Source organism: Balaenoptera ricei, chromosome 2, assembly GCF_028023285.1.
Source record: "Balaenoptera ricei isolate mBalRic1 chromosome 2, mBalRic1.hap2, whole genome shotgun sequence".
Classification (NCBI taxonomy): Eukaryota; Metazoa; Chordata; class Mammalia; order Artiodactyla; family Balaenopteridae; genus Balaenoptera; species Balaenoptera ricei.
This window is the reverse complement of record NC_082640.1, coordinates 102,095,140-102,119,452: the sequence shown is the minus strand read 5'-3', so window position 1 is coordinate 102,119,452 and position 24,313 is coordinate 102,095,140. Positions and strand designations below refer to the sequence as shown.

The window sequence follows — 24,313 nt, the reverse complement described above, 5'->3', positions numbered from 1 at the left end:
TTCTATTCATCTAAGGCTCTTTTTTTCCTCAAAGGAAGAGGTATGCTATATGCTTAACTAAATACACATAACCTAAAGAATCTTTTTGTTCTTACAATTTCAGATGATCATCTACTACTCTTGCTTTCAATTCAAGAGCTTAAAACTATGGCAGGTAGTGGTTTGGTGGTCGACATCCCAGTGTTAAATATTAATAAGAGTAAAACGTCATGCAAAAGGCAAGTAATTTTACATAACTTGCTGCTAGAGGAAAGTAAATCAATCAAAATGGGCATCAATTAGTTTTCTTTTTAAATAAAAGAAGCCATTTAGTAATAAAGTGAAAACCTGAACTAAAAGTATCCCTAACCCACTAAATGGGGATGTTCTGGAATTCAAAGAACAAATTACAAGTCAATTACAAATTAGCAAATAAGGGGATTCTGCAAAGCTGGACAATTAGACTGCTAAAGATACAACAAAATTAGCTTCCTTATCCATCTATCATTTACTCCTCATATTTCCCCACTCCTCACCAAAAACAAACAAACCATATCTACCCTAATAATAACTCATGAAATATCCACACCAACGGGAGATAGAAAAGTATAAGGCTAGGTCCCTTCCTCAAAGAATTTACAATCTTGTTAGAAGCAATAAATGTATTACAAGACCAATATAGGCATACAAGATCAAATTATAGCTTATAAAAATGAAGAATAAGCATTACAGAGAAAGCAAGAGATTAGATTAGAATACATCATAGAGCCTGGAGCTTGATTGAGTTAACTTGACAGTGATACCAAAAGAAGGAAGGGTGTCTTCTAAGCCAAGTCCCTAGGAAAAATAATTCAGCCAAGGAGTCTAAGGAATAAAGGCTCCTATCAGCATTCATAAGGATGCCCATCTAACAATCCTTTAGGTTCTAAGTAGCTCGCCAGGAGCTAAAGGCAGAAGAAAGTTTCCAAACTCTTCAGTCTAGATAACCATCACAGGGAATTTCATCATTTAAACAAGACTATCCTATCACAATGGCCAATTTAAAACTAGCAGGCTTTTATGATTAGAATGAAAAAAAAAGAGCATGATTTCCTCACCCTATCTATTTTTAAAATGTACTAAACTATTACAAAAATATGTTTAAAAAAAGAGAGAAAAGATAAAGAATTAGGAGACCACTACAAGAGGCCCAATATCTGCATAACAGGTAGGTGTTCCAGAAGAGAAGATAGATAAACGGGTGGAAACCACCAACAAAATAATTCAAGAAAATTTCCCAAGAAAAACTTTAAGATTGCAAGTTTCAATAAAGGACACAGCCTGGCTTACTAAATGAAAATACACAAATGGCACAACACTGGAGAAAAAGAAAAAAACAAGTTGCCAAAGTAACAAGAATCACAATGGGAATTACCTTTCTCAACCACTACAGTGAGTCTGAAGACAAATTTCTGAAGCAAAATTATTTTCAATCCAGAATTCTATATCCAGCCAGTGTTTTTTAACATCAGGGTAGATATGCAAGAGAGGTCTCAAAAATATATCTCCCATGCACCCTTTACTCAGGAAGTTAGTAGAGGGGTGCTTCACTAAAATAAGAATAAACGAAAAAGAGAAAGGGATTCAACAAGGCATACAATATAAGAGAGAAGCAAGGGGAGTCCCCAGGAAGACACTGCAGGGTGATCCAAGGACAATAGCTGTGAATATAGAAAATAACCAGGCCTAACTGGAGCAGACTAGGAGGTTCCTGAAGTGATTTCCCTAAGAAGAAGAAATTAAGAATTGTTGTGTTTATCAGTAATTCATTCTTTTTTTATTACAGAATAGTATTCCATTGTATGGATATATCACAGTTGATTTAGCCATTCACTCTTTGAAGGACATATTTTTGGTAATTAAGAATAAAGCTAATATAAATATTTATGTATATGTTTCTGTATGAATGTAAATTTTCATTTCTTTAGGTTAAATGCCTATGAGTGGGACTGCTGGGTCACAGAGTGAATCCATATTGAACATATGGTAAGTATATGTTTAATTGTTTTCCAGAGGAGCTGTATCGATTTGCATCCCCTCCAGCGAGGTATGAGGGTTCCAGTTGCTCTATGTCCTTGTCAGCACTTGGTATTGTCAAAAGTTTTATACTATTTTAATAGATGTGCAGCAGGAATTCACCATGACTTTAATTTGCATTCCCCTAATGGCTAGTTACGTTAAACATCTTTTGCTGAGCTGATTTTCCACTCTATATCCTCTCTGCCAAAGCCCATTAAAGATTTTTAATTAGATTGTTTTCTTACTGTTGAGTTTTCAGAGTTTTTACATATTCTGAATATAAGTCCTTTGCAGGTACGTGATTTGCAAATATTTTCTCCCAGTCTATAATCTGTCTTTTCATTCTCTTAACAGTGTGTTTCACAAGCAAAGCTTTTAATTTGATTCAGTCCAATTCATCAGTTCTTTCTTTTATCAATCATGATTTTGGTATCATGTGAAAGAACTTCTTGCTTACACCAGCTCACAAAGATTTTCTATGTTTGCTTCTGAAAGCTGTATAGCTTTATATTTCACATTTAGATGTGGTACATTTTATTTTTTTTATTTATTTATTTTTGAGATATAATAGCTGACATTTATTTAGTGCTCAGGACATGTAAACATCTCATTTAATCCTCATGGTGGTTCTGAGGTTGTTAAGACAATATCAAATTCCAGTTCAAAATTCCAGTTCAGAAGCAATAATCAGGACAAATATTGTATTATTATCAGAGACAATTTCAAATGAAAATATAACTTTCACAGATGAATATGCATCAAATAGTACTGAATCAAAATATAAAGTAAAAATTATAAGTACAAGAAGAAATGAGAGGGCTTCCCTGGTGGCACAGTGGTTAAGAATCTGCCTGCCAATGCAGGGGTGACGAGTTCGAGCCCTGGTCTGGGAAGATGATGTGAAGTACATTTTAAGTTTATTTTTGTATAATGTGTGTGGTTTAGGTCAAGGTTCACTATTTTTGTATTTGGATGTCCAATTGTTCCAACACCACTTATCAAAAGTGCTATTCTTTTTCCACTTGCAACTTTGGCCATATTTGTGTGAGTCTATTTCTAGAATCTATTCTATTTAATTGATCTATATGTCTATCCCTTTGCCAATATCACAGTCTTGATTGTGGTAGCTTTGTACTAAGTTTTAAAATCATGTAGTTTGATTTTTCCAACATTTTTCTTTTTCAAAATTGTTTTGGTTATTTTAGGTCCTTTGCCTTTCTATACAAATTCTAAAATTGGTTTCTCTATAACTACAAACAGTGCTGCTGGGATTCTTGCTGTTGTTGTTGTTGTTATTGCTTTAAATCTATAAATCAACTTGAGGAGAATCAACATCTTAACTATAGTGAATCTTCCAATTCATGAATACATGTCTCTCCATTTATTTAAATTTTCTTACTTTTTTTTAAAATCAGGGTTTTACAGTTTTCAGCATAGAGATCTCATACATATTTTGCTACATTTATACCTAATTCTTTCATTTTGGGGGAGCTACTATAAATGGATATTTTTAAAATTCAGTTTTCAATTGTTTATTGCTAGTATACAGAAATATGATTACTTTTTGTGGGCTGACCTTGAACCACTTGCTAAACTCATTTATTGTAGGAATTTTTTTGTGGATTCCTTGGGATTTTCTACATATACAATCATGCCATCTGCAGAGACAGTTTTATTTCTTCCTTTCCAATCAGTATGCCATTATTTCTTCAAATATTTTTGCCACACCACAACCATTCTCTTCACATTCTGGGTCTCTGATGACACAAATGTTAGATCTTATGATAGTCTCAAGGTTTCTGAAGCTGCTTATTTATTTATTTTTAACTTTTTTTCTCTATTCTTCAAATTGGATTTTTATTTATCTATTTTTAAGTTCACTGACCTATTCATCTGTTATATCCTCTCTGCTACCGAGCCCATCCAGTGAGGTTTTTTTTTTTAATTTAATTAATTTATTTATTTATTTTTGGCTGTGTTGGGTCTTTGTTTCTGTGCGAGGGCTTTCTCCAGTTGCAGCAAGCGGGGGCCACTCTTCATCGCGGTGCGCGGGCCTCTCACTATCGTGGACTCTCTTGTTGCGGAGCACAGGCTCCAGACGTGCAGGTTCAGTAATTGTGGCTCACGGGCCTAGTTGCTCTGCGGCATGTGGGATCTTCCCAGACCAGGGCTCAAACCCATGTCCCCTGCATGGGCAGGCAGATTCTCAACCACTGTGCCACCAGGGAAGCCCCATCCAGTGAGTTTTTCACTTCCATTATTGTACTTCTCTGTTCTAAAATTTCCATTTAGTTCTTCTTTATATCTTCTATTTCTTTGCTGAGACTTTCTATCTTCCCACTCATTCCTGGAATATGGTCATAATAGCTGATTTTAAAAGTCTTTTTGAGATAATTTTAACATCTGTGATCCTGGCACTGGCATCTGTTTTCTGTCTTTTCCCATGTGAGTTCAGATTTCACTGGTTCTTTTTAAGCTGAGTAATTCAAGATTGTATTCTGGACATTTTGAATATTATCTTATGAGAATCTGAGTCTTATTTAAGTTCCACCAAGAATGTTGGTGTTTTTGTTTTAGCCAGTAATTGACCCAGTTGGGTTCACACTTCAAGTCTGACCATCCTTCTGCAGGCTGCATTTCCAATTTCAGTTCAGTGTGCAAAGCCTTTGTAGTCATACTGAATGTGTTCCATAATCGTCCCACGCAGTGTCCAGTTTGGGGCTTGGGGGTGGTCTATCCCATAATTCAGTCCTCAATGTTTTTGTATGCTGTTTAGGATCACACCCATGCACGCACAGCTTGGAAGTCGGCTCAGAAGTCCATGAGCAACTTTAAGTGATCAGTTTCCCAAGCTCCTCATTCTCCTGCAATCTTTTGGTTTCCTGGGGCTTCCCTTTTTCAGCCTTCCAGCTGAAAGCTGGGGCTTCATTAACCCCATTCTGCCATGTACTTCCTGTAACTGTGCCCACATCAGGGCCAAGGAACAGAAGAGCAGAGGGAGAAGAAAAGCAATGGGATTTGGAAGGTTCCCTTCCCTCTGAGATTTAGGCTCCTGCCTGCCCCATTGACGCCACTGCAGCTACTGCCCAGGATTGCTTGAGGCCTTGGGGGCAAGAGAATGAAGAAAAGGGGGAAAAAAAAAAGAAAAAAGAGAAGATGTGGGATTGCCACATTTTCTCTGAATATTAGGAGACCCCTTTCCTGCTCCTTGAGTCAGAACTAGAGGGCTTCTCGTGGTGCTTTTTCTGTCCGTGTTAATAATGTTCACGTCCAAGTTTCAGGATACATTAAGTTCAGGCTGGGGCATACTGGAAGAAAAAAAAAATGGTAAACTCACCGCCGGTTCAGTAGTACTTTGAATTCTGGTCTTCTTCCCCAATCTGCCTCCTACTATTTATTTTTCAGAGTCCTCAAATAGCCACTCCAAGCATTCTGTCCAGGTTTTATAGCTGCATTCAGTGGGAGAGACAGGGTGAAGTGTGCTTACTCCATCTTATCTGGAACCAGAACCTGGACTACTGCTTTTCATAACAAATTTTGTAGAACTGATTGACTAAACTATTTGTTAAATTTGGTTATAAGAAATTAAAATTTAAAAATAAATAAATCCTGTAATAACCTTATTGAGGAAAAGGGAACAAGCAACCTAATAGGATCACATTTTTTTAAGCATATATATGTTTGGAAATTAAATGCTTAGGAAAAAAGTAAAGTTCTTAATTGTACTGTGCTTTACTTCTTTAAATCTTATTCTACCTGTGGATTTTTATAAATAACTGAGACTAAGTACTTATCCAAAGTATGAGACAGAGGAAGCCAATTGCAGATGAGAAGCTATAAACTGTTTAAGAAATTGAAAAAAAGTTCAGGATGACCAACACTCTGAGTGTAAGCACAACAGTTTCAAGAAATGAGGCTAGAGAAGCAGGCAGGTATCAGTTCAAGGTTTTGTATGCCATGTTAATCTAAGGTGAGTGGATTTACCTGAGTAAAGGAAGGCCCTGAAGTGTTTTAGCAATGGTCAGGGGGTGACATGATCCGATTGGTATTTTTGAAGGATCACTCCTCTGCAGAACATAAAGGGGCAAAGAAAATGAGTCTTACTGTCTGAATCTAAAGGGTCACATCAAGTTGCAGGACAGTATATACTAGTATGATTCCACACGTGGTTGGGGGTTATGGGTAGGGAGGGAGATTTTATACACACACATACACACAGGCACACACATAATATTATTATACACATCTTATATAATCACATGATTATATATCCAAATATGTCCATAAATCATAAGATTATATGAATTTATATCTGATTATGATTCTATATAATTATATATATATGTATGTATATATGTGGATAAATAGATTAAAATGTGTATTGAATGTTTCTGGAAAAAAACACAAGAAACCAGAGAGAGTGGTTAGAGAAGGAGAGTGAAGGGCTAAGAGAAAAAATCTTTTACTTTTCATATTATTCTTTTGTTTGATTTTTAAATTCTTTTACCATGAACATTTACACTCTTAAAAAGGGTTGTAAAAAAAATGGAAGATCTTATGCATAAATTAGATATGAGACAGATATAAGATATTAAAGCAGGATATGTATGAATGAGCCTAGCATTCAGTAACACTGTTTCTAGCATATAGTAAGCACTCAAACATTGTTATACATCTTCCCACAAATAAGATATTACCAACCATTTATAAAGTAATTTCACAACACAAAACAGCTTTCTAATTACATTACACTACACTATACTGCACTAATTTACCAGGTATTTTCAAGCATTCAGAAATTTGAGGAAAGATAAAGAGTAAGAATGGATTTTAAAGATATTTATTATTATCATTTAATTACATTTTTACTGTAAAAGAAATGCTTGCATATTTTTCTCAATTTCTTAAGCACTGAAGGGTATACAGGGAAACAGCAAAAGAGCCTTTCCTGCCCTGGCCCCTCTAATTCCAATAGCCAAATATAACCATTCCAAATGGCCTCTTGAGTTCTATACAATTCCAGACTTTCTTTGTGCATATAAAGCACATATAAATATATATACTTATATACATTATATTCTCTTTCAAGGAAATAAACCTCTGCTCCTTAAAATAATCTAGACCTATTCTATTATGTTGGCCAAAAAGTTCGTTCGGCTGCATGAGCTTATGGAAAAACAAACAAAATTTTTGGCCAACCCGATATTTCTTACATGTCATTTTTCTAAACCCAAATAGAGTAATGAATAGACAAATCCCTAAACTGGCAGATAAAGTTAAATCTTCCAAGTCGGGAAATGCTAAAATGGACATACTAACAGATAAAGTTCTCAATGATCGCCTAACACCCTTTGATAGAAAAGATCAACCTTAACCAGGGCAAGCAAAAGTTAGTTTAAGGGGAAAAAATGCACAGGCTGAAATGAACAAAAGGATAGATGATAGGTTTTTAAAAGGTTAAAATATATAATGAGGGGTAAGGGTTTATCCCAAACCTTTAGGTCCCAGAGTCTGACTATTATGCTCTTCCATAAAAGGAGTCATCAGAGATCTTCTAACACACCCTTTGATTAAACAGAAACTTAACGAGGGCAAGCAAATTTGGAATAACTTTCATGGACATTCTATACTGAACAGACCAGAGGTCTAATCCAGAATTTACATATATCTTATATTCTTATGACTGGGGAAAGAAAGTCGTAACATATTACAGCAGTAGCTGGAGACATCAAGCAGGGAAGGCAGAAGAGGTGCAGTTGATCTTCTGTAATAGTTATCCTTCATCTCAACTTTCGGCTTGTGCTCTGCAGTTTCTAAGGCAAAAATAAAATCCAGGACCAATATTTCAGGGTTTAAAAAAAAAAGTCTCCAGAAGTCAGAATAAAAATCACAATCTCTTTATGGGCTGTTAGGAAAAAGGTAGTTTTTCCCTGCATTTATATGGGACAAGAAAAATTAATTCCTAACTATATCAACTGAGAATAATAAAATTATTTGGTTATCAAACAGTGGCATTTACTCTCTTATTTCTTACTATTAATAGGATCTTCACTTGCTTTTAGAGGATGTACAGGAGAAAAGCTTTTAAATAATTCAACAAGCTTTTAATTACTTTTTCACCCAAGGTAATGAATAAAGAGAAAAACCTCAGTTTTACTCAAGTTGGTACTTTGAAAGAACACAAGAGATAAGATGATGTTGATCATTTACAACATGAAGTAAAGAGCTAAAATGGGACAGAAAGGCTGGGCAAGGTTCTAGTCACTCATTGATTTAAGTAGTGATTTTTAAGTACAAAAAACTTCATTAGATTGAACACATTATGGAGGGAAGACACATAAGAATTACTGAAAACCTGATCTACAGAATATTTTTAAAGAAAAACTATTTTTAAGCTTAGGTATATATTTATATTTCAATTGGAAGCAAGTAAACAAAATATAAACTTTTAAAGATCCTAGGAAGACTTCCTTTGATGAAAAGATATAAGGATAAATTTTAGTCATAATATTCTGAATTCCCAGAACATTACACCACCTATATGCAAAGGTTAAAAAAAACTTCCAAACCAAACAGAAATCATTTTCTGGAACACCCAAGTGACTGGCTTTTGTAACAATGAAGAATTGAACATCTATATAATATGGTTTTGAGAATCTAACCCATAGTCATCCAAAGGTGACTTTATCAACTAGTATTTATAACACTCTTTAACAAATTATTCCGGAATCTTAACAATTCTCTTTCTTACCAAAAAAATATTTTATTAACAAAACAGAAGAGGTAATGTTATCCTATTCTGCACATCTCCATTTACAAATGTATCAACAAATACAAAGCCACTGTCTACTATCATTTTGCCACTAAGCATAATATGTCAAGTTTAAAAGTACGTAATTCCAGGGCTTCCCTGGTGGTGCAGTGGTTAAGAATCCCCCTGCCAATGCAGGGGACACAGGTTCGAGCCCTGGCCTGGGAAGATCCCACATGCCACGGAGCAACTAAGCCCGTACGCCACAACTACTGAGCCTGCGCTCTAGAACCTGCAAGCCACAACCACTAAAGCCTGTGCACCTAGAGCCTGTGCTCCACAACAAGAGAAGGCACCGCAATGAGAAGCCTGCGCACCGCAATAAAGAGTAGCCCCCACTCACCACAACTAGAGAAAGCCCACACGCAGCAACGAAGACCCAACCCAGCCAAAAAATAAATAAATAAATTTTAAAAATTAAAAAATAAAAGTACCTAATTCCTGCCCTTTTAGAGCCTGAAATTTAAAAGAGAACACAAATATGTTTTTAAAAATAAAATAAACAATGTAAACAAATTGAAAAGTGCACATAGAATAAACCAGGCAAAATCTAGTATTTATGAAAACCTATTGAGAGAAATGTGTTGGTCTAATAGCGATTAGTGTCCTAGTCCCCACAACGTGATCTCAATTGTTTCCCAATACAAGGAAGTAGGGACCTTGGAGAAAAAGGGTTCCTGAATCCAACTCCGGTGAAGGGAAAGTTCAACAGAAGCCTGAAACATGTACTGAGCCAGAAAGCTAGAATGATATCAAAGAACACTGAAGTTACATCAGAAGGACAAGCAGCCAATTTAAAAGGGCTTCCACTCACGAAAAAAAGTGAAAATTTTAGTCTGAGAAGAATAATGAATTCAGTGGGTCGAAATAAAATATATAAAAATACATGATCTCATAGTGATATTCAAAACGAAAAACAGACCAGAGGGCAGACAGCAGAAGCAAGAAGAACTACAATCCTGCAGCCTGTGGAACAAAAACCACATTCACAGAAAGACAAACAAGATGAAAAGGCAGAGGGCTATGCACCAGATGAAGGAACAAGATAAAACCCCAGAAAAACAATTAAATGAAATGGAGACAGGCAATCTTCCAGAAAGAGAATTCAGAATAATGATGGTGAAGATGATCCAGGACCTTGGAAAAAGAATGGAGGCAAAGATCGAGAAGATGCAAGAAATGTTTAACAAAGACCTAGAAGAATTAAAGAACAAACACCTGAAGAATTAAAGAACAAACACCTAGAAGACTTAAAGAACAAAGAAACAGAGATGAACAATACAATAACTGAAATGAAAAATACACTAGACGGAATCAATAGCAGAATAACTGAGGCAGAAGGACAGATAAGTGACCTGGAAGACAGAATGGTGGAATTCACTGCCATGGAACACAATAAAGAAAAAAGAATGAAAAGAAATGAAGACAGCCTAAGAGGCTTCCGGGACAACATTAAATGCAACAACATTTGCATTAGAGGGGTGCCAGAAGGAGAAGAGAGAGAGAAAGGACCAGAGAAAATATTTGAAGAGATTATAGTCAAAAACTTCCCTAACATGGGAAAGGAAAGAGCCACCTAAGTCCAGGAAGCGCAGAGAGTCCCATACAGCATAAACCCAAGGAGACACACACCGAGACACATAGTAATCAAATTGGCAAAAATTAAAGACAAAGAAAAATTATTGAAAGCAGCAAGGGAAAAATGACAAATAACATACAAGGGAACTCCCATAAGGTTAACAGCTGATTTCTCAGCAGAAACTCTACAAGCCAGAAGGGAGTGGCATGATATACTTAAAGTGATGAAAGGGAAGAACCTACAACCAAGATTATTCTACCCAGCAAGGATCTCATTCAGATTCGATGGAGAAAACAAAAGCTTTACAGACAAGCAAAAGCTAAGAGCATTCAGCACCACCAAACCAGCTCTACAACAAATGCTAAAGGAACTTCTCTAAGTGGGAAACACAAGAGAAGAAAAGGACCTACAAAACAAACCCAAAACAATTAAGAAAATGGTCATAGGAACATACATATTGATAATTACCTTAAACGTGAATGGATTAAATGCTCCAACCAAAACACACAGGCTTGCTGAATGGATACAAAAACAAGACCCATATATATGCTGTCTACAAGAGACCCACTTCAGACCCAGGGACACATACAGACTGAAAGTGAGGGGATGGAAAAAGATATTCCATGCAAATGGAAATCAAAAGAAAGCTGCAGTAGCAATACTCATATCAGATAAAACAGACTTTAAAATAAAGAATGTTACAAGAGACAAGGAAGGACACTACATAATGATCAAGGGATCAATCCAAGAAGAAGATATAACAATTATAAATATATATGCACCCAACATAGGAGCACCTCAATACATAAGGCAACTGCTAACAGCTCTGAAAGAGGAAATCGACAGTAACACAATCATAGTGGGGGACTTTATCACCTCACTTACACCAATGGACAGATCATCCAAAATGAAAATAAATAAGGAAACAGAACCTTTAAATGACACAATAGACCAGATAGAGTTAATCGATATTTATAGGACATTCCATCCAAAAACAGCAGATTACACTTTCTTCTCAAGTGCGCATGGAACATTCTCCAGGATAGATCACATCTTGGGTCACAAATCAAGCCTCAGTAAATTTAAGAAAACTGAAATCATATCAAGCATCTTTTCTGACCACAACGCTATGAGATTAGAAATCAGTTACAGGGGAAAAAACGTAAAAAACACAAACACATAGAGGCTAAATAATACGTTACTAGATAACCAAGAGATCACTGAAGAAATCAAAAAGGAAATTAAAAAATACCTAGAGACAAATGACAATGAAAACATGACGATCCAAAACCTATGGGATGCAGCAAAAGCAGTTCTAACAGGGAAGTTTACAGCTATACAAGCCTACCTCAACAAACAAGAAATATCTCAAATAAAAAATCTAACCTTACACCTAAAGGAACTAGAGAAAGAAGAACAAACAAATCCCAAAGGTAGCAGAAGGAAAGAAATCATAAAGATCAGAGAAGAAATAAATGAAATAGAAACAAAGAAAACAACAGCAAAGATCAATAAAACTAAAAGCTGGTTCTTTGAGAAGATAAACAAAATTGATAAACCATTAGCCAGACTCATCAAGAAAAAGAGGGAGAGGACTCAAATCAATAAAATTAGAAATGAAAAAGGAGAAGTTACAACAGACATGGCAGAAATACAAAGCATCCTAAGAGACTACTACAAGCAACTCTATGCCAATAAAATGGACAACCTGGAAGAAATGGACATATTGTTAGAAAGGTATAACCTTCCAAGACTGAACCAGGAAGAAATAGAAAATATGAACAGACCAATCACAAGTAATGAAATTGAAACTGTGATTAAAAATCCTCCAACAAACAAAAGTCCAGGACCAGATGGCTTCACAGGTGAATTCTATCAAACATTCAGAGAAGAGCTAACACCCATCCTTCTCAAACTCTTCCAAAAAATTGCAGAGGAAGGAACACTCCCAAACTCATTCTGTGAGGCCACCATCACCCTGATACTGAAAGATATCAGACAAAGATACTCCAAAAAAAAAATTAGAGACCAATATCACTGATGAATATAGATGCAAAAATCCTCAACAAAATACTAGCAAACAGAATCCAACGACACATTAAAAGGATAATACACCACGATCAAGTGGGATTTATCCCAGGGATGCAAGAATTCTTCAATATATGCAAATCAATCAATGTGATACACCATATTAACAAATGGAAGAAGAAAAACCATATGATCAACTCAATAGATGCAGAAAAAGCTTTTGACAAAACTCAACACCCATTTATGATAAAAACTCTCCAGAAAGTGGGCATAGAGGGAAACTACCTCAACATAATAAAGGCCATATATGACAAACCCACAGCAAACATCATTCTCAATGGTGAGAAACTGAAAGCATTTCCTCTAAGATGAGGAATAAGACAAGGATGTCCACTCTCACCACTATTATTTAACATAGTTTTGGAAGTCCTAGCCATGGCAATCAGAGAAGAAAAAGAAATAAAAGGAATCCAAATTGGAAAAGAAGAAGTAAAACTGTCACTGTTTGCAGGTGACATGATACTATACATAGAGAATCCTAAAGATGCCACCAGAAAACTACTAGAGCTAATCAATGAATTTGGTAAAGTTGCAGGATACAAAATTAATGCACAGAAATCTCTTGCATTCCTATACACTAATGATGAAAAATCTGAAAGAGAAATTAAGAAAATACTCCCATTTACCAATGCAACAAAAAGAATAAAATACCTAGGAATAAACTTACCTAGGGAGACAAAAGACCTGTATGCAGAAAACTGTAAGACACTGATGAAAGAAATTAAAGATGATACCAACAGATGGAGAGATATACCATGTTCTTCGATTGGAAGAATCAATATTGTGAAAATGACTATACTACCCAAAGCAATCTACAGATTCAATGCAATCCCTATCAAATTACCAATGGCATTTTTTACAGAACTAGAACAAAAAATCTTAAAATTTGTATGGAGACACAAAAGAACCCGAATAGCCAAAGCAGTCTTGAGGGAAAAAAACGGAGCTGGAGGAATCAGACTCCCTGACTTCAGACTAGACTACAAAGCTATAGTAATCAAGACAATATGGTACTAGCACAAAAACAGAAATACAGATCAATGGAACAGGATAGAAACCCCAGAACTAAACCCACGCACCTATGGTCAACTAATCTATGACAAAGTATGCAAGGATATACAATGGAGAAAAGACAGTCTCTTCAATAAGTGGCGCTGGGAAAACTGGACAGCTACATGTAAAAGAATGAAATTAGAACACTCCCTAACACCATACACAAAAATAAACTCAAAATGGATTAGAGACCTAAATGTAAGACCAGACACTATAAAACTCTTAGAGGAAAACATAGGAAGAACACTCTTTAACATAAATCACAGCAAGATCTTTTTTGATCCATCTCCTAGAGTAATGGAAATAAAAACAAAAATAAACAAATAGGACCTAATTAAACTTAAAAGCTTTTGCACAGCAAAGGAAACCATAAACAAGACGAAAAGACAACCCTCAGAATGGGAGAAAATATTTGCAAACGAATCAACGGACAAAGGATTAATATTCAAAATATATAAACAGCTCATGCAGCTCAATATTAAGAAAACAAACAACCCAATCCAAAAATAGGCAGAACACCTAAATAGACATTTCTCTAAAGACATACAGATGGCCAAGAAGCACACGAAAAGCTGCTCAACATCACTAATGTTTAGAGAAATGCAAATCAAAACTACAATGAGGTATCTGTCACCTCATACCAGTTAGAATGGGCTTCATCAGAAAATCTACAAACAACAAATGCTGGAGAGGGTGAGGAGAAAACGGAATCGTCTTGCACTGTTGGTGGGAATGTAAATTGATACAGCCACTAAGGAGAACAGTATGGAAGTTCCTTAAAAAACTAAAAAGAGAATTACCATATGACCCGGCAATCCACTACTGGGCATATACCCAGAGAAAACCATAATTCAAAAAGACACATGCGGGGACTTCCCTGGTGGTGCAGTGCTTAAGAATCCACCTGCAAATGCAGGGGACACAGGTTCGAGTCCTGGTCCGGGAAGATCCCATATGCCGCAGAGCAACTAAGCCCGTGCGCCACAAGTACGGAGTCTGCGCTCTAGAGCCCGCGAGCCACAACTACTGAGCCCGTGTGCCACAACTATTGAAGCCCACCCGCCTAGAGCCCATGCTCTGCAACAAGAGAAGCCACCGCAGTGAGAAGACCACACACCGCAACGAAGAGTAGCCCCCACTCGGCCCAACTAGAGAAAGCCTGTGCACAGCAATGAAGACCCAATGCAGCCAAAAATAAAAAGAAATTAAAAAAAAAAAAAGACCCATGTACCCCAATGTTCATTTCAGCACTATTTACAATAGCCAGTTCATGGAAGCAACCTAAATGCCCATCTACAGATGAATAGATAAAGAAGATGTGGTACATATATACAATGGAATATTATTCAGCCATAAAAAGGAACGAAATTGGGTCATTTGTAGAGACATGGATGCATCTAGAGACTGTCATACAGAGTGAAGTAAGTTAGAATGAGAAAAACAAATATCGTATATTAACGCATATATGTGGAACCTAGAAAATGGTACAGATGAACCGGTTTGCAGAGCAGAAATTGAGACACAGAAGTAGAGAAAAAAACGTATGATAAGGGGGAAAGCGGCGGGGGGGTGGTGTGATGAATTGGGAGATTGGGATTGACATGTATACACTGATGTGTATAAAATGGATGACTAATAAGAACCTGCTGTATAAAAAAATAAATTAAATTAAATTTTAAAAAAAAGAAAAGCAGTTCACTATTCACAAAAGGGCACAACTTGTTATTCTAAAAATTGGTAAATAAAAAGGAAAAAATTCAAGCCTTTATCCTACCCTTCTTGTAGTAACTATTATTTCAGGGGAAACAAACAGCTAGTGAAATAAAGTTCTACTCTGTAGAATAATTCCAATTCAGAAATTTGGAAGGAATAAGAGAATTAGAAAAAATCACCATTTTGCAACCCCTGTAGAAACAATGGATCAAGACAATGTAGTCGGGACTTTCCTGGTGGCACAGTGGTTAAGAATCCACCTGCCAAAGCAGAGGACACAGGTTCGATCCCTGGTCCAGGAAGATCCCACATGCCACGGAGCAACTCAGCCCATGAGCCACAACTACTGAGCCTGAGCTCTAAAGCCTGCGAGCCGCAACCACTGAAGCCCGCACACCTAGAGCCCATGCTCCACAACAAGAGAAGCCACTGCAATGAGAAGCCCGCACACAGCAACAAAGAGTAGCCCCCGCTCTCCGCAACTAGAGAAAGCCCGCACGCAGCAATGAAGACCCAACGCAGCCAAAAATAAATAAATAAATAAATTTATTAAAAAAAAAAAAAAGACAATGTACTCTTGCCAAAAACAGCAACAACAACAACATGAATTTCATCAAGCCTCTGGGTCTAACTACAAGTTCACAGGAAATGTAGAGGATAGAGGAACACGTTAAACAACACTGCAAGGATGCGATTAATGAAATCCAGAATGTAGACTATTCTATCAAACTAAGAACTTCATTTCTCAAGAAATAAATGGCACGGCCAAAATTTAAAAGAAAAAAAAAGTAGGGGAGGGGGAACTCTTACATATTAAGAGAGACTTAAGAGAGATGTCAACCAAATGCAATGTCCCTACCATGTGACGTGAATCTTGATTTGAACAACTCAATGGTAAAAGGATATTTTTGAGATAGCGGGAGAAATTAAACACTGGCTGGTAGATTTTATATGGTACTGAGAAATAACTTAATTTTCTTAGGTGTTTTAGACTATAGTGTTTATGTTATTAATAAAGGAGTCCCCTAATGTAAATTATGGACTTTAGTTAATAATAATGTATCAATACTGGTTCACCAATTGTAACAAATATACTACACTAATGCAAGATGTTATTAATAGAGGAAACTGTAGATGGGGACTCTGCATTTTCTGCTCATTTTTTCTGTAAACCTAAACCAGTTCCAAAAAGTAAAGTCTTAATTAAAAAAAAGAAACACTGGAACATGGGCTTCCTCTCCAATGAGATTCTCCAATCCATTCTTAAAAGTGGTCACCTGAAGAGTTTCCATAGTGTTATTTTTTCACTTTCTCAATAATGCAGATTTTCCCAAATTTTCCTAATGTTTAACATAAGCTACTTCTCATATCATTCTTTTTTTTTTTTCTTGGTAGGGAATAAGTGACTAAGACTTTCTATGTTCCAATAGATATAATTTAATGGATTCACAAAATCATCAATCATCAACAAAGCTCTTACAGGCAAAGTAATGTCTGTCAATTTTTGATATATTTCCAAACACCCCTGCCCCAACCTCAACCCAAGAGATTTCTTAACTGGCCTGTAATTCATAACTCTGAAATAAAGAATATTTTCATTAAAAAATAAAAAGGGAGACCTTATCTATTAGATAAAGATACATACTGAAGTATTTACAGATGATATGATGCCTAGGATTTCTTTTGAAATACTTCAGCAAGCTGGGAAAAAATGTAGGACATAGAGGCAACAAGCCTGGCCAAACAATGATACTTACCGAAGCTGAGTAACGTGTACATGAATGTTCATTATACAATTCTATGTTTGTGTATATTTAAGATTTTTCATAATAAAAAATTAGGGGAAAAAAACAAATTTAAGATTTGCCTGTCTCACTGCAGTATTCTAGACATGTATCAAATTTTGTTAAGATTGGAAAGGAAATCTATCTTTTTAAAAAGTATTGATGGTAGGTACTGCAGAATTACTAGTGATCAGATTTGGAATCACAGGACAAAAGGGCTTTTTTTCCCTCTTATACCAGCACTGTAAATAAAACTTATTAAACTGAAAAAAAAAAAATAGAGTGGTGCGGTGAGATAAAGTTCAAGAGACCATAAAAATGGAGAAGTAAAGATAGGTAGAATGTCACTATAAAATATTTATTAAGATGGGAGAGAAGAGAGAAAAAAGAATCTAACAGAGTAGGGAGGCAATAACACTTTGCACAGTGTCAAAGCAAATAAATTGAAAACAAAGGTTTGAAGATAGTATAGTCATAAATTGAGAGAAGAAACACAAATAAATGGTTATATAGAGATGTAGCTCTGAACAATGATATTAATAAAAGGAAAAGCTTAATAAGTTTTACAGTTCTATTTAATAAGGAAACTTCAGAGAATAACTGAGTATAGAAGTACTACCTAAGAGGCCTATAGACAAGTGGTCTAGCTGAGCAGTGACTAAAACATTCAGACTCATTTGTAAAACCCAAGTACAATTCAGGAGTTTAGCTTGATTCAATAGAGAATTGTAGGATATACATCCAGAATATTTCAGAGAGCTTTGAAAAGATAGTTATCTGCTATAGTAGCGTGGGGAAGGTCATTCAGAAGGAAAGATGAGGTAAAATGCTAAGGCCTTTGCACTTTAGGGCCAATGAGAAAGGAACATACTACTATGAGAGTTATGCACGAGCCGAGGAAATCTAGGATTGTTAAGTACAGGAAAGACTGGGAGAAACCTGAGAACTGAAGGAATCCAGGAAAAGACATTATGAGAATTTTGAATAGGGGGATTGATTTTTAAAAGAAATAAAACTTAGGGTTCAGGCTAAATTCATCATAAAAAAACAAAGAAAAGAAACAAATCCTATACTAGTTATCAAAAACTGAACATCAACTTTAAACCAACCAATCCTATAAAGGGCTAGCCTCTGGTTATATACCTTTTCCTTGCACATGTAGCCTTTTTATTGGGGTCACTGAGTAAGAAAATGATTATGCCAACAGGCAGGCAGGAGCCAGCAGCTCAGCCCCATAAAAATGTTCTCAAAGGGTACAGATTCCAAAACACCTTCAACAAAAAGAAATTGTGAGGCGTAAGTATGCAGAAGGCATAGTCAGAAAGCCAAGAAAAGAAAGTCAAGGGCTGTCCATTGAAATACAGACCAAAAGATTAAAAATCTATTTATTTTGGAAAGTGAAGGGTCCTGAGGAATAGGATGTCACGTGGTTATAAGCAAGAAAGAAAAACATTTTAGGTAATAGTACGAAAGATAAAATAAGAAGGAAAGGAGACTCAACATCCAAGGATCTCTATTTCACCCATTTAAAGGTACTAAGCTGTTCTTCAAGCTTTATCACATACAATGCTAAGTAAACCATGGCCAAAATAGGCAGGAGAACTTACTGAAAGGGCTACAAAGCTGTATCCTGCCTCATCTGGAAGCATCTCCTCAGGACCAAGTAGGAGAAAGACAGGTGAAGCAGCACCGTCCAAGCCAAGCTGATGTTGACATACCCTTTATGGACTTGGCTGAAAGTAAAACAGATCTCTTGGGATCCGTGCAAACCACGAAGAGGTAGTTCCAGCTGCACCTGTTTGTGGCCGCTATGTCACTGAGCTGGAAACAGCTCGAAAGAAATAGGGAAAAAGCAGAAAAGGTGAGAAAAAGAGAACACCATCCTCTTCTCTATTCTTTCTTCTCCAGTCATCCATTTTTTCTAGTAGTGACAATGGGTGCTGATCTATCCACTGTCTTCCTGATTTCCCATGTTTTAGGAAAGCTAAGTTTAGGCTAAAAGTAACTATTAAACAGAGCTATAATTTTATTAGCATCATGCTCTAATGAAATGAGCCAACTAGTAGAGAAATTCGGACAATGAGAAAGCTTAAGGCAAAGAGCAATGATTAAAAGAATAGATGTTGCCAGAATACATAATACACATTTCATTAACTTAACAGAAACTAATTTACTAGAATTCCAAACATCATCACATCAGTGATTCACAAAGACAGCACAATCACCCTAGAGACTACACAGCCATGAATTTGAGAGTCCTAAGCTACACAGCATTTTTTTTTTTAGTAAAAGGCGAAAGATTTATTCAATCTGAAGAGAAACCAGAGTATACACAGCATTTTGTCCTTCCTATTTCTACCAACTACAGTTATTTCTACCAATTATAGCAACTTCCTTTGCCCTCTATGTTAGTACTAAGTTCCTTTAGATGTTAATGAATGTCCCATAGCAATATCAAACCTTCTAGAGCTTAACAAGATCATTTAATGTGTTAATCACCCCTATTTAATTTTGATTCAGATAAAACAGTTAAATATCAGTAATACCAGATTATGTCATAAACTGAAAATACAAAGATGAATCAAACTAGCCATGTATTCAGGGTTTTTAATCACTTGATTGATGTCAGAAAAAAAGTTATTTATGCTCGTGGTAAAACAATAGGGATCCAAGTCGTAAAATGGACCTCAAAAATGATGACAGGGCCAGAAAGAGTTATTCGATGAAACTGAAGCTAATGAAATCAACATATAACAAATACTATTATTTTTAATCCATTCTTCAGTGTGATTTGAAGGCAGCTTCCTTAATGAGATTAAAGCATGTTTAACGTCCAAAAACATAAGTAGAAACAACTCAGAGGTGTTCACGTTTGGCTATTTTTTTAAAAAAGGCAAGTTTTACCATAACAGACATTATGAAAACACTTTCTAAAGCAGAATGTTTCAGGTTATTCACTCTCTCTCATCCTTGCTCACCATGAAAAGGAATTCCCAAAGTCCAATTACTCTAAGCAATCAGTATTTCTACAACTACTAGTGATAAAATTTCCAAGAGAAAAACGTTCAGCATGTTTAAACCAAGCTGACACCAGAATATTCAATTGATAGTTAGAGAATGTAACTGAGGTTCACAAAGGTAACAATAAATTATAAACTGTCTGGTATATCATACAAGCAGCTTACCTTGTAGTTTTTTCAATACAGCAACCTCCATTTTCAGAACTTGTTTTGGTTGTTGAGCTGATTCCACCTTCAGTGCAACATTTTCCCTGGTAAGCATGTCCAAGGCATCGTAAATTTCTCCAAAGCCCCCACCCCCAATCTTCCTCAACTGCACGGGAAATAAAATAAGAACACACACACACAAAATTACTAGAAGATTCTAATTAGAAACTAATTCATCTCTTGTATTTAGAAAATAATATATAATTTGCCTATCCTTATTTTATGATAAAAGATCTCAATATTGTTAACTAGGCATATGCCAAGAACAAACACCTGGAAATAACATCAAAATCTTTTCTCACGGTTTTGTCCACAAAAAGTACTGAATTTATTTCAGCCACAAACAATTCTAAAATCTGGTCTACAGCCAGCATCAGAAATATCATAAAAGACACAATATCTGAAAGCTTCACTTCCCACAAATACCCCTCAACAACCCTATTTATTCTAATTCTAAGGCAATCATTTGAAGACTTTTTAAATCCATAAAATCTTTCTGCCAACTGAAATCTTATCTGGAACCTGACTGAGACATGTATGTGGGGAGGCTGGAGAAGGGACGGGGGCAGCCAGAGCCCAGCCCTCTCAGCACCATTTACCCTCCTTTCTGAGGCACTGACCAGGCTCCCTGGAACAGGCATAAAGCTCCTGTTCTAAACTATCCCCAGTGCTCGCTACATGTCCATACGCTCAAATGATAGTAAACTCTAACCAAATTAAGTATTTTCATCAGGGAATTCCCTGGCAGTCCAGTGGTTGGGAGCTGGTGCTTTCATTGCTGTGGCCCGGGGTTCAATCGCTGGTTGGGGAACTAAGATCCTGCAAGCCACGTGGGACAGCCAAACAAACAAACAAACAAACAAACAAATAAATACTTTCATCAAACACTTCATATTCTCCCTAATAAAATGTGTTAGCTTAACTGGGGAATATTGGGGTCTTTGAGTATTAAAAGCAAGTTCTATGTTAATCAACTATACTCCAATATAAAATAAAAAGTTTAAAAAAATAGTAAAGTAAAATAAAAGCAAGTTCTGAAGAGATAGTGACAACTGGAACTGTAGAGCTGTGAGAAACTGGGGTGGGAGGGGGGAGGTGACATACTTCAACCTAGATACAGCATGACATTAGCCATCTTCCATTTCCTGAAACTCAGTCTTCTCCTTAGCACGTTATCAAGCAGCTAGGATGTGATATAATGTAGGAAGTCATCACTGGAGGCACCAGGTCCTAAATCTTAACCACCCCAGAGGCCTCACCTCAAGTCCTACTTCTTTCTCCACACAGTCTGTACTGATTTCTGCATCTAGGCTGATTCCTTTATCTCTTCCAAATTTCTATAGGAATTATGTGCTTAATAATTTAATTAACCATTTTACTATAAATACCTCAGGTATCACCTGTATTAATACACCATACAGTGTTTCAACTCATACTGTTTAACTTTCCATTGTCAATGCCCTATCCCCCTACAATGAAACTAATCTTCTTCAAAGAGAGGGCCACTCCTTCTATTTTTTATTTCTCCCATAGCATTTGGCAAAGTGGTAACTATATAATTATTGCTAAATAACTATTTACTGCTTTGTATATATGAGCCACAATCCTTCCTTATTCTGGTTTGGTGATGGGAAGAGATAACACAAGAAACTCTGATACGAGTTTGGGACTAAAAAAAGTTCCAGAACTTAATTTCAGTTAAATAAATTCTCTTTTTTGGGCCCTGACTGGGGCCCAATCATAATAATCTTATGATTATTTATATTTTGTCCATTAAACAAAGACTGTGAAACTCTAAAAACTCATAAACAGTACCAAAGAGACATCTTTCTAATTATGGACTCTGATGCGAGGTGGCTTCATGTTTTTACCTCACAAAGAACTTTACCAAACAACAGAACAAAAATTCTAAGCTGAAATAAATGATTTTGCTCCTTGGTCTATTCCTATAAAATCATTTGAACAATAATAGAGCATGAATTTTTTTTTTAATTGAGCTTAACAAAGCCCTAAGACATTGCCAATGTTTATATGGCAGAGAGACAGAGGTAATTTAGTACAATGATGATATGCAGACTAGGGAAAGAATAGAGGTAAGATTGTGGCAGACTGTATTTTCTAAATATGGCCACAAAATAGTGCCCATCCTTTTTGCTCTTCTGTGACCTCGCCACTCCCCCATCAAGAGGCACAGTCCATTTCCCCACCCTCTTAACCCTGGGTGGATCTTGTGACTACTTTAACCAACCGAACACTCTTAAGAGCCAGCCACCATGTAAAAAGTGTGTCCATCCTGAGAAGCCATAGCCCTGTAGAGAGGTCCTAGAATATGGGCCACCAGTTTGGGGGTAAGGGAACTAAGGACCCCAAGGCACCAAAGAAGCCATCTGGAAGTGGACCTTCCAATCCCCAAACCTGCTAGTGCCACATGGCTACGAGACAAACCACCCAGGCAAATTCTTCTTAAATTCCTAATCCACAAGACTGTGAGCAAAATAAATGACTGTTTTAAGCCTCTAAGTTTTGATGCAGTTTGTTATATAACAGTAGATAACCAAAACACCATCCTTAACAATGAGCCTGTAATTTTTTACTAAAAATGCCACTATGACTCTCAGATTTGGGGGACATGCTCCATACATTTATTAGCTCTCATTACCAGGACAGAGCAACTATGCCAGGCGTAGCTTCATTTGTCACCTTTTGATATGTCTACTGAAGAAAGCCAACCTTTACCACAGCTCTTAACACAAAGCTCCCACCAAAGCAACACTCATGCCTGACTTACATTAAAGATTACCAATTGCTGGAATCTCCCTGCACCAGTCCATGATGATGAAAAGGTTCTTTTCTTATATTTACTCAAGTAAACTTTCAAAGCCTACTGATTTGCCTTATCAGTAAAACACTGTACCATAGAAACAAAATTTTTATTTCTAAAAGAAGAATCTCCTTTTTCCAATCTGTTGATAGACTAAGGAAACTATTAAATAGCTTTGCTAAACTTGCTAATGGAACAAAACTTTGGTTACCAAAGACTGGGTAGCCATAAAATATATTTAAATATATCCAAAACAAAAATAGCTTCTTTCATAGGAGGAAAGATGGCAGATTCCAAGTCTAGGGCAAGGAAGCCATCAAAAGACTATTAGGATCATGTTAAAAGCACTCAGGAGACAACCTGAAGGAGGTCCCCTTAGTCAAATGAGACAATTTGTGCATCAATAAGAATGATAACTAGAATCAATAAGAATGATAACTAATGTGGACTGAAATACATTAAATATGCTTAAATCCATGAATTCTTAATTATATTTTTAAAAATTTCATTGGTCACTTTTAGAAGATGCTAGGGAACCAGTTCATTATTTTCAAAACTGGTGAATTAAGAAAAGAATCAAGCATTTATCCTGTATTCCTAGTCAAATTGTATCTCGGGGTAGTCAGATAGTTAAATGATGGGAAAATTTCTCTTCATAGATGTACTTCAACTAATAAATGAAGGAATGATAGACTATCACCAGTCTGCAATCCCTAATGAATTAACAGACCTAGACAATGATGATCAATAGTGCTAACATCACAAAAAATGATGGGCAATAAGACATTATATGCCTCCCATCCAAAGTTCACAATACCCTTTATGAAAAAAGAAATGCCCCTACTTCAATAAACAAACCTGAAGTCAGATCTGATCAAGCCTCTCTAAATAACTAACAGTTTACATAAAATACATGAGACAGAGAAACATGTTAACACCACATGGAAGCAACAGAAAAAATCCAAACTGTGGAAAATTCTACAGGCAAATAACCTAGTTTCTTTAAGAAATAAACTGTAAGGAAAAAAAGAGAGATGAAAAGGAACCTAGAAATTAAACGAAACTTAAGTGATGTAAACCAACTGCAATATCCAGACTTTACTTGGATTTGGTTGATTCAACTGTTAAAAATAAATTACAGAACAATTAGGAAAATGTGAAAGTTGGAAGGATACCTAATGATATTAAGAAATGATTGCT

The 24,313-nt window shown here is 36.1% G+C and overlaps 1 protein-coding gene across 2 annotated transcripts in view; it reads right to left on the bottom strand.

Moving 5' to 3' along the window:
* The window catches only part of TTBK2 (tau tubulin kinase 2), a 136,277-nt gene that overhangs the window by 81,030 nt on the left and 30,934 nt on the right, over window positions 1-24,313 (bottom strand). The window contains exon 3 of one of the 2 annotated variants that reach the window (XM_059913496.1): window positions 20,251-20,398. In XM_059913496.1, coding sequence (XP_059769479.1) covers window positions 20,251-20,398 — 148 coding nt within the window. Of the gene's footprint in view, window positions 1-5,374; window positions 5,400-20,250; window positions 20,399-24,313 lie in introns of those variants that run through there. The other variant, XM_059913497.1, reaches the window with a different exon arrangement.